Here is a 12,251-nt window from a genome sequence, read left to right on the forward strand (position 1 = left end):
CAATCAAAATTACAAATAAAAAAACATAACAATACAACTCAGGCATCACCTCAACATCACATCTCCACAGCACCAGCCAGTGTATTCAGTGAGATATTCAGTAAGAAAGTATATTTAATTGGTGCTTATAGCAGGCAATAACTCACACTATTTGAGTAAGATATTTAGTGATTATTTGTCATTTAGTAATTCAATATAATGTAATACGGTGTATACAAGTTTAAGCAAGTCTAACATAACCATAGAGTGCTTCACTACAAAAATAATATAATAACAGTAACTACAGAGTAACAACATAACAGTGAAAGTCTATAAAATGAGATCCAAGAAGTCATTAACATACTTACAGGTACAGTTGTTTCTTTGCTGACGTACTTCCCAACCTGTGTTTTTCCGTTAATAAAAATACCATCAGGAGGCTCTAGTGCCAAGGTTTCAATTTCCAGATCATCGACGTACAGAGTGACGTCTTCCTCTGTTACTAGAAGACGCAGCTGATGCCATTTTTCATCAAATAGTTTCTGTAAAATACATAAAACGTAGAAGAATGCAGATCATGGTGTTTTACATTCAATTTTTACATTAGTACATTTACTTTATATACAATAAATGGGATTTTATGAGGAAGATAAGAACGTCTTAGTAAACTGTTATTCAGTAGCATTGGCATCATAAAAGAAAGATTTATGTAAACGTTAAATAATAAACATACTAGGGCTCTGTGTCACTTAACTTTGGGTGCTCATAATTTAAATACTAAGGAATCATTCCATAAAGTGTATTGGAGAGAATATAAAGTATACGAAAAAGATCAAGTTTATGATGTATAAAAATGGTTTCAGTATTTCTTTTCCAAATTCCACCAACTTTTTATCCATATGGGACTAGTAAGTCTGGGATCCAATTTACTTGGCTGCCTTGGGCTGTGAGTCCACTGTTAAGGGATGTTCTGTGTGAAATTTGTCTGAAATTGTAGTATCCCTGCTAAAACCCGCTTAGGCACACATTGATTTTCAGGCTGGATAAGTGCTGATATAGCTCATGGACCAAAACATCAACCAGCATGGTCTTTTTGGTGAAGCTAGTGAAGCAGAACCATTGAAACATAGCACATCAATTGGGGATCCCAAGCATCCAAAACACAAAATTTAGTATGCTGGTGATGATCAGCTTGGATTTTCTAGGTGTATGCCATGGAAATTTGAACTGATGGGGAATGAACGATTACACTTTATTTTGATGGTCCACTTTAGACATTCTACTAACTATAATTAACTTTGGAACTTCATGTCAACTAACATTCATTAAAGTATTTGTAGACTTTAATGAATGACTCTAAAGTCAGGGGTGCAGAGAGGAAGTGGCATAAATTGAAAGATCCTACTGACCTTGGTCTTTATCAATCCCGCCTCTCTTCCTTCTCTGCTAATATCTCTACTGCTAAAATGACTTACTATCACAACAAAATTAACAATACTTAACAATTCGCATGCTTTTCAAAACCTTCTCCTCTCTTCTCAGCCCTCTTCCTCCTCCTTCATCAACCAGCCCTCTTCCTCCTCCTTCATCAACCCTAACAGCTGATGATTTTGCCACATTCTTCATAAATAAAACAACTACCATCAGCTGCCAATTTACCAATCCACAAACTGACACACACATTTTACCAGCTAACAGACACATTCTACTCTCCTTCTCTCTACTTTCAGAGGCAGAAGTCTCCAAACTCCTCCTCTCCAATCGCCCTACTACCTGTCCTGATCCTATTCCCTCTAACCTACGTCAAGCCATTTCTTCCTACGTTTTACCCGCACTCACACACATCATCAACACCTCTCTTCAAACTGGTACCCTTCCCACAGCATTTATGCAGGCTCGGGTAACCCCACTGCTTAAGAAACCCACTCTAAATCCAGCATGTCTGGAGAATTACAGACCGGTATCCCTTCTTTCATTCACCGCAAAAACACATGAACGAGTTGTTTTCAACCAGATCTCTTCCTTTCTTACACAGAACAACCTCCTGGACAACAATCAGTCTGGTTTCAAAAGCGGACACTCAACTGAGACTGCCCCGCTCTCAGTAATTGAAGCTCTGAGACTGGCAAGAGCAGCCTCCAGATCCTCAGTTCTCATCCTGCTGGATCTGTCTGCTGGTCAGCCAGGAACCTTGGAGTTGTAAATGATGATCAATTGAACTTCACAGACCACATTGTTAGAACTGCCCGGTCCTGCGGATTTGCCTTGTACAGCATTAGGAGGATCAGGCCCTTCCTATTAGAGCTACACATCTCCTTGTCCAAGCGCTTGTTCTATCCGGACTGGACTATTGTAATGCTCTCCTGGCTGGTCTTCCAGCTTGCTCTGTCAAGCCTCTGCAACTGATCCAGAATGCTGCAGCTAAAGTGGTCTTTAACAAGCCGAAGAGAGCACACGTAACTCCTCTCCTCACAAAATTGCACTGGTTGCCAGTTGCCGCTCGCATCGAATTCAAGTCACTGACGATTGCCTACAGAACAAACACTGGCTCTGCTCCCTTTTACCTAAACTCATAACTTCAGATTTATGTAATTTCTTACATAGCTTATGTAAGAAATAAAATTTGTAAAAACATTGCCGTTTTGAGTAAAGTAAAGTTTATGTTAAATTATAAGGCAATGAGAATCCCATATTGTTCCTTTATTTTGCCATATTTGATGTATTGTTTGGAGGTATGGGGTAATTCATATTTCACTAATTTATTTATTTTGCAAAAAAGGGCTATAAGAATAATTAATGGAGTTGCTCCAAGAGAACATACTACAGGACTGTTTCTGAGGTCAGGCCTACTCAAATTGAAGGACTTGGTTTCTTTACAAACTTTATTAGTTGTTCATAAAGCAAAACATTGCCTGTTACCGCATGGACTGCAAACCCTTTTTACTGTAAATAGTGAGACAAGCAGAAGAAATAATGACTTTAAACAACCTTTTGCTGGAAATACCCTCAAACAAATGAGTGTTTCAGTTTCTGGTGTGAAAAGATGGAATTTTCTAGAAAATGATCTAAAATGTTGTTCAAATATTCTTCAATTTAAATATAAGTATAAACAGAAGATACTTAACTTGTACAAAGATGACGGTGAAAATTGTTAAAACTATTACATCAATGATGGTCTCGTCGTTGTTTTTGTTGCCAGAGTAGTCATTATTGTATCATTGTTGTTGTTGTTTGTTTAGTGTTGTGTAAGCAGAATTAATAATGAAAAATTAAAATTAAAAAAAAGGAAAATTGTTAAAATTGTTAAAATTGAAAGTAGATTACATCTGGTCTGGGCTATTTTGTTATTTTTTTGGCGTTGTTATTTTTCTTCTTTTTTTCATGTCGGTAAGGCCATCTAATTTGTAACTTTCTTTATATAAGAATGGGGTAGGAGTTTATAAGATTTATTTTTCTTCATCCTACTCCTGTTCTTCTTCTCATGGAATGTATTTTTGTTGTGTTTGTTGGATTGTTGTTGTGGCATTTCGTGTTGCATTACCATGAAAAGAGAATAAATAAATGAAATGAAATGAAATGTGCCATCCAGAAACTTGAACGTCATCTTGTGGTGCCATCTCAAAGAGGCACAAAATCTCTTTCTCTGACCTTTACCTTGACTGGTGGAATTATCTGCCTAACTCAACCAGGGGTGCGTTTCCCGAAAGCATCGTTGGCCAACTATGGTCGCAAGTTCCGTCGTTACCAATAGAGTTCAATGGACATTGCGATGAACTTGCGACCATAGTTGGCCAACAATGCTTTCGGGAAACGTACCCCAGAGCTGCTGAGTCCATAGCCATTTTCAAGAAATGGCTGAACTGGCTTTGTTCCGAAATGGCTTTTTCGGCAGCACTTGATCCAGTAATACTAACACTTTCTCTTCTATTCTATTTATAAAAAATTAAAAAAGAAGGGTCATAGCACTTGCATATTGTTGTCCTACTGTTAGTTTAACTGCTTCTATTGTTCTCTTTTGTAAGTCGCTTTGGATAAAATCGTCTGCTACAGTAAATTAATAAATGTAAAATGTAAGCTAAATGTAGGCTGCAGTTGACTGTTAGGTTAGGGTTAAGTGTTAAGGTCCAGGTATGTAGAATAAGTTGACATGTCATTACTTATAATCAGTAGAATGTCTGTTGGGGAGCATCAAAATAAAGTGTTAGTGGAGACTGTCTACTAATACTCTAATGACAGTTAGCTGCAAAGTTACTTAAAGGTAGTAGAATGTCTAAAGTGGATCATCAAAATAAAGTTTTTCCGAATTAACTGATGGATTTGACTAATTAGCACACAGAGTTCATGAATTTGTTTCAATGTCCTTTTCTCATGCTCTGTATTTACCTTAGCAGGCGATTTTGTGAAGACCACAGTTTGAGTTCCGCTTGGTGTACTGCTGGTGGTGGTGGTGAATATCACTGTTCTGTCCAGACCATTTAGAGTTACAGCCATCTGAGGCTTTTCATCCTTAGTCTGTATCCGCCATAAATCCCAGTCCTCCATAACCACAGAGCCTTTGTACTTCAGCGTGGCCACAAAAACATAGGATGGTGGAAGTCCGCCTGGAAATAACATCCTACGGACATTAAGATGAAAATGATGTTTCAAATCAAACAGAGTATTCTTGCAAGGACATAGAAGCTTGATACCATAAATACCTTTACCTAGTGCTCTCACTCAGGTCAACTCGGGATGTCACCTGGTAGGCTTTGCTGCCATAAAATGATCCTTGTGTCTTTTTGGCTTTTTTAGCCAAGTTGAGATAGAGGAGAATGTCAAATCCTTTTGCATCCCCAGAATTAAATGGAATCTTTGCTGGACATACAGTCTCTATGGTACATTAAATAGAGAAAACAAGGTAAATTGACACACTGCAACAAATAATGCCTTAATCGGAATTAAGCTAACTAAGCAATACCCTATCATTCCTCTGCCTTGAATTTGCTTTGATATTAATATCCCAACAAGGTGCACGGTGAGAAAAAGGGTTAATTATTTATGGAATGAGGTGGTTTATTTTATTTGGCTTGAAGACTAGTCTAAAAAAATCGTAGGAATACCTTGGAGTGGGACACTGGACATTGTGCAAATATGCAGTCCGACTGAAGAATGTCCCCGCCATTGCAAATACCAGACAAAAGATTACCTCTTCTATCATAAAGTGCCTTAATCATTAACTTTTCCAGTGTCCGAAAAGACTTTCTATCGTGAGCTTCAGTAGTCTTAGCAAACTTTTATGGAGGCCTGATTTCCAACCTAATGGCTATATTTTTTATTTTCGCTTTTTAACAAGTCTGTCTGGAGTTGTTGCTGAGTAATCCATTGGAAGAACAGAAAAGTGCCCTGGGAAATATGCTTCCTCCCCATTTCAAGAATTACGGTTGATCAAGTGGCATTTGATTACTTCTTTTCCACCACTGTTACACTTAATATTGTGCTACTTCTGCTTTACTGCAAATCCAAGTCACACCTTGCAGTAATGAAATAATTTTGGTTGGAGGGAACTATACAAACTTGACATTTGCATCTGCCAAAATTGGATTAACTGTGTATACGCATCTCAGAATTACTGGCCCTTTGCAGAACTTTCAAACAATCAGACTGGCTTGTTTGTAAGCTTGCTAGAAATTGATGTCACAATCTCTGAAATGTGCTCAGAAATGGATGACCTAATTTCACACTTTTAGACAATTTATAGCCACCTTGGTGAACTCATAACACCTGGATGTTGTAGGACATAAATCAAACTGTAATTCGTGCATTGAGGCGAGAGGCACCAAATTATGCATGCAGCTCAAACATGGAGATGCCATAAACCTGTCTCCATGGGTACATGACATGCTAAAGCAACACAGTCGTGCTCCCCTGCTGAAGCTCGTGGCCATAAAACTGTATAATTTCAATGTGACACCTGTGAAAAACATTAGACAAATGAGTGAGATATGAAAGCCTAGAGACATAGAGGAACATGGAGGCTTACCTTCGCACAGCTTCTGCCTAATAACTTCACGGATCTTTGCGATAGCTTTATAGTCTTCCACAGAAAAAACATAGGCTGAGGATGGTTTGTTGGCAATGGCCCTGAGCTCTGCCTCCTCGGTCTCAGACCCGACGCCAATTGCGAAGAGAATTATCCCCTTTTTCCTTGCAGCTTCTGCAGCTGCCAGCACTTCATCTTGTGACTTCCCATCCGTCAGAACCACAGCAATTTTTGCAATGCCATTCGGACCTCGCTCGGACAGGGCAAAGAGTTTGTCGTTGGCAAACTTGATAGCCTTCCCTGTGTTTGTGTTTCCACCCATGTATTCTATGGACTCCATGGCCTTGATGAGATTATTGCTTGAGAAATGTTTTCCCAGGGGTATATGTAAGAAGGGGTCGTCGCTATATTGGACCACCCCAACCTGGGTGAACTTCTGACCGATGTCGAAGCTCATGGTGATATTCATCAGCCACCGTTTGACAATCTCAAAGTTTATGTCATCCACACTCCATGATCCATCGAGTATGAATACTAAATCACTTGGTGCTGTCCTACAACCTGAAATTGAGGAAAGAATACAAGATTTTGCATAGCGTGAGTTGACCATTGGACCAAGGCACATTTTGGACACTTGACTCCAAAGTTCTATCTTTATTGTTTCTATGTTTGTGGTAATGGTTATGTTATTAATGTATTGACAATCTGCCTCGTGTTCCCAATTGGATGACTAAATTGCTCTAAAGAAGTTGCAGAAATTGTTGCATTTGCTCTGCATTAAGACAGCCAAAATGAACACTGCATCATTAGGTCATGTTATTATCTGAGTCAATAGTCTTCATGCAACATTCACTAATGAAGATGAAAGAAGCACGCTTACTTAATCTCATGTCCTCATCTTGTGCTGTGCAAAACAAGTGAAGGAGCATGAAGTAAAGACACCAAAACACAAAATGCATGGATCTCATTTTGCAACCCATGTTCCTGAAGTACCAAGCTCCAGTTTAGCACCTGAAGAGAAATGAAGATAAGACATGCATTTCTTAGATGTCCTCACATGAATGCCATTGGATTTGCAGATGTTTAGTTTTATAGTTTTGTTAAATGAATAACATGCTTTTTGTAATCAATGTAAACATCTCAACCAAAACAATTTAGAAGATGCAGTTTTGTTGCATTTGTTGCGCACAGGATATAATGCGGTTAATTCGGTACATGCTAACTAAGATGGTTGTGCATTTCTAGGCCTGGCTATGAAAACCATAGAATGGAAATTATGGAAGTGTGTAACCTGTTTGTGCATACTTCTTTATCATTTGAGCATCTAAATTCAAGTAATGACATCACTTAGGCCTAAATGTCCTTTTCAGAAAGCAAAAATCAAGCTTATGGTGAGACACTTAAAAATGGATTTTGGAGCAAATGTGACGTTTGTGGAGCTTGTATGTGAAGCTTTCAATTTTATACAAGTAAATTCATTCATCTGTTAAAACGTATTACTTGAGTTATAAGGTTCTTGTCCTTTTTATGTTTGTTTTATGGTTTTGGACGTTGTGTTGTCATGGCAACAAAGTCGTAAAAATGCATAGAACTTTACACAGAAAAGAACACAGAAACTGATTATTCTCACTACAAACATGTCAAAGTGCATATTGTTTACATTTTGTGGCTATGCTACTGCAGCAGTAAGCATTTTTATGTTTGCCCCATTCACTTCAAAATGTACTTTTGTAATAATCAACATCATGTCACAAGTGCTGTCGATTGAGCTTAACTTGTATTGAACACTGAATATTCCAGTTGGGTGAATTTATTATTAGTGTTATTATTTTTGCCTAACTATCTCACCAAGTAGAATCATGTCATGTTTTGAAACAGTTCTTCATCTAACTCTGGCTGCTGGAAACTGTGTGCTGTTTCCAGCAAGAGAAAGAACTGCAGACATTATAAAAAACACCGTAATAAATGAAGACCAGATATGCTCCCTTTGGAAGGGGTGGGGGTGTTTTTTGGCCTACTGATTGCTGCGTTCAAACAAAGATTCCCAATGCAAGTTACCATCCTCACCAGCTGAGAGATCATGAGCATGACTGGAACACGAGTGAAACTTTTATACATCCTTCAACCTTGACTAGTTATGTGACTGGGGTTTTCCAGTCTTTGACCGGGAGGTGTATCATAAGACAGCCATGGTAGAATCAGTCTTAGCGCAGCTACGGATTGTTGGCTAATCGTCTGATGCATGAGGCACACAAAATGGGAAGCACTTTAGGAGTTTTGAAAGTCGTCATCTGATTGGTTGAATAGTGTGTTGTGTTCTTTAATGGTCCGCCTAGAAACAAAGCCGTTGTGATGACAAATGCCCTCATGGAAGAAGAGCACCATAGTTTTTATTCCTGACAATGAGCTCTAATCAGGATCAACTAAACGCTGGATTTTCAGAAGTATGTGAAGTCTGTGACTCCATTGTTGCAGGAAACTTGCACACCGTTCTTGAATGAATTATTTATCATTCATGCACGCTGGTCTGTTATCCTAGAGACATTTATACCCCTAAACATGATGCGGAAACAAAATGAACTGTGATTGGTTGCTTTACATGTCAGTCAGACGTCTTCCTGGGCAGTCCTTGGCCAATGAAAGCTGCGATGTAGTCCAGACCTTCAGTCTGAAGGTCTAGCTACGAGAGACTATGTTAGAACTAGCCCTCACTCCAGTGCTTTGCAGAGCACAAGGGGAGGTATGTGGAATGCTCCATTATTTTCACGAGCATGTCTGCATGCTAAGCACCCAAGCCCACGCCTCCCCACACACTATTCCTTGGAACTGGTTATCTTTCTGCCAGAGAAATTATTGCTCTGGACAATGACCAAGCTCAAGTTCATGTGACAAAGCCAAAGCAACTTTAGACCAAAAAAAAAAAAAAAAGACTGTGCAGAATGAATTTGAATAGACTATTTGGTAATGCACCATTACTCTCACGGAATTAATGACTACAAGTCTTGCACAAAAACTGGAAAGACGTATTTCTGCCAGTCTCAACCTCTAACCATATGGCTTTTCTCTGCACCATGACCTACTCATTGACCTTGAAAGTTATTGGGGACCTTCAGACAGTTTATGGTTCCCCAGGTCAAGATGAAGGAGACTTTGGAACGGTAATGTAGCTGGAATGCAACGTGTTTAAACATTCTCTGCTACCAAAAGGAATTTCCCCCTTAAATTTAGCCGAATGGATCCTCCGCGTGTATCTTCCAAAACATGACATTTAAATCTCAGTGGAATTTTAGCACGAGTAATTCATCGTGTTTGTAGTGATACTTGTTTAAGATTTATTACACGTTGATGAGTTTTGTCCAACTGGATGTGGGAGGCAGGAAACTCTTGTTGAACAGCTGATTCCTCCCTGTCCTCCAGATGAGGCGTTAACCTCTCCGTATTTTATGCTAAGTGGGAAAGCTGCCAAATATGTATGCTTTATTTAGTCGGTTTCCCAGGAAAGACATGTTTCATGTAGCTCTAATTTGGCTCCACATCTGTAGTTACTCTTGATTTATTGTGTATGGCTTGTCTTGGATCAGTTATCTTCATGTTTTCTAACTGGCAGCCATTGTCTTAGTAAAACCTTTCTGCCTGTTTTCCATTGCACAGCTATAAATGTGCTATTGTAATCCAGTGGTTTTCAATACCAAAATCAACAACTGCTGTAAGGCATGTTCAATTAGTTTGCCAACATGAGGGGAAAATAAATGGGGGGCCAAGTTCCTTAGGCTCCAATGGAATAGCCAAAACATTATATCAGAGAGACCGCTGAAACGATTTCACATAATCAAGACTGTAAAGGCAACAGTCTATCGAGGACAGAGCTGTTACGAGGGAGTTTCCACCAAGTTACGTACGTGATCAAAATGCATGTCTTACGGTTTGTTAGAGAATCTCCCTTTTGAGCCCTTTCCAGCTCTTCTGTGCAGCCTTTTTTAATCATAGCTGTTACCCAAACAAGGAAACACAACTCTTATGAGTTAAAGAAGGCTATATTGTTTCTTAACTTTCTTAACATAACTTGTCTGCACATTTACCCGTGAGCCGGCTGCTGGACAAAGCCCTGTTAAATAATTCCATTCATTCTTCACTTGTGACAGTGGCACAAGTCAGGAACTGATAACCATTTCTTATAAATCTACTATGCATGATCAATGATTTGCAAAGCTGTCAGAAAGGACAAAGCATGTGAGATTCTATGCACATGCAGTTTTCTCTTGCATCTTTTTTTTTTTAGATGTTTTCAAAAGGAAACACATCAACTCAACCCTCCATAGACAATAATGCACACCACCATCAAATGAAAAAAAGAAAAGAAAAGAAAAAAGGTTTTCAAGAAGCCCTGGATGAATTTCAAACAAGCATTTTTAATTACCTAACCTGTTGGGGTAACCTTCAGATAATGAGGTGTGAAACAGTATCTTCTACATGCTGGTTGCAGCCAGAGGAAAAATTGCAAATACCACAATAATAAAGAGAATCAATGCATCGTAACAGTTAAAGAAAGAAAAGACAAAGATTTACCAGAATTTGATGTGCACGGAGCTGGAGTCTTATTGAATAAAATCCCCCTTACTCACTCTGTCTGGTGTCCCATGGTCAGGGTTGTGCAAAGCACAGGGTTGGAGGAGGTGGGTTTGAGGAGGCTGCAGAGTTGCAGATGTGAGCCTGCCCTCTCCATTCACCTTCCAACTCTCTCTCTCTCTCTCTCTCTCTCTCTCTCTCTCTCTCTCTCTCTCTCTCTCTCTCTCTCTCTCTCTCTCTCTCTCTCTCCTCTTGGTTACAGAGGTTGAAATAAGACGCAGATAAGGAGAACTTCACTAAATAGAAGAGAGGAGTCAGCCCCCTTTTTTTGTGGAAGCAAAAGGAAAATTATAGTAATTCCAATATTCTTCCAAGGTTTGGATTGTGTATGACAGCAGAGAGGATAAATATTGTGAGGGGGCTTTAGGAATGAGCCAGAAGATTAGATAAGGGAACATGCTTTCACATTCTCTGAGTCTAATTTGCGAGGTGAAAGGTTGTTGCCTGTTTGTTGTTTAGTACAGTACGTTGTTCATTTTTGGACAGTTTTCCTTCAGTGTGTGTGTGTGTGTGTGTGTGTGGTCTTTTGTAAGTCGTTGATAATGATGGAGGAATTCTGTGCTTTTGACTGTAAACTGCATTTCTTGATACAACTGTTTTGTTTTGGTAAATTTGCAGTTTGCAGTGCATCTAGAATATCGTGAAACATTTGATATATTAGGACCCACATCTTGTCCATTCTATGAACATTTAGACATCAGAAGCAGTTTTATGATGTAAGACATGACAATTTATCCTCTCCAAAATGCCATATTTATTGAGGTAGATATATTTTTGGAAACAAAGAAATGTCTAATATTGAAAAACTCTTTGAAAGCAGAAAATTGAAAACTCTGGATTTGAAAGCGGAAACAAAATTTGCATGTTGTGGTTTTGGCACTAAAAGTAACCTATGTGCTTTGGCTTATTATGATTTTTCCAGAACATCTTCTCTGCTATATTGTGCACAAAGTTTTCTTGGCCTAATCTTTTAAATACTCTCTTAAATTGGATCCTTTCAACCATGTTATTCGCATTTTATGTGGAACAGTGGAGGACTGTAAATCAAATAAAATCAAATGTAGTCAGTCTTTTTAGATTCAAAATCAGAAATATTTGGAACCTCATCTACAGTTATTATTATGTAATTGTGACCAATCCTTAATAAATGCTTTTAGTGTCAGGGTTGAGGAATAAATTCAAATGAAATGCAATGCATACTGGCTTTATATAGTTACCTCATGAATAGTTCACCCAAATGAAAATGTTAAGTCAAACCTGTTTGACTTGCTTTATTCTCTGGAATGGTGTATACTAGAATATACCTTTAAATATCTCTTATACAGCGACTTCCGCAGTTTATAGTACCAGAACTGCAAAAAACGAGGTTATACTAATATGACTTGTGTGCTATATTCCAATTATTCTGAAGCTATATGATGTTGTTGGAACAGACCGTTATTGTTATTTGCTGATAACTGTCCAGTGACTGCTGAAGCCAGACTGTCTAAGTGAGTGACCTTAAACTTGACCTGTCTGATTCATGACAGTTCGGTTCGGTTCCTCAAACATAGCTTGACTACATTTATGGGTCTTTTTGTCATTTTTAGAGTTTAACAGCAGTCATCACTATGACCTGTGATTGTAA

General features: G+C 38.6%; 1 protein-coding gene across 2 annotated transcripts in view; it reads right to left on the reverse strand.

Annotated features, from left to right (window-relative positions):
* col21a1 (collagen, type XXI, alpha 1) overlaps positions 1-10,753 on the reverse strand; it is a 75,410-nt gene extending 64,657 nt beyond the window's left edge. The window contains exons 1-6 of one of the 2 annotated variants that reach the window (XM_081350650.1): positions 10,621-10,753; positions 6,879-7,009; positions 5,999-6,559; positions 4,683-4,848; positions 4,363-4,594; positions 348-521 (exon numbers count right to left, since the gene is read on the reverse strand). In XM_081350650.1, coding sequence (XP_081206776.1) covers positions 348-521; positions 4,363-4,594; positions 4,683-4,848; positions 5,999-6,559; positions 6,879-6,978 — 1,233 coding nt within the window. In that variant the 5' untranslated portion in view covers positions 6,979-7,009; positions 10,621-10,753. Of the gene's footprint in view, positions 1-347; positions 522-4,362; positions 4,595-4,682; positions 4,849-5,998; positions 6,560-6,878; positions 7,010-10,564 lie in introns of both variants that reach the window. The other variant, XM_081350649.1, reaches the window with a different exon arrangement.
* Between the last annotated feature and the right edge of the window lie 1,498 nt (positions 10,754-12,251).

The sequence above is a fragment of the Scardinius erythrophthalmus genome, assembly GCF_964197995.2.
Source record: "Scardinius erythrophthalmus genome assembly, chromosome: 21".
NCBI classification, from domain to species: Eukaryota; Metazoa; Chordata; class Actinopteri; order Cypriniformes; family Leuciscidae; genus Scardinius; species Scardinius erythrophthalmus.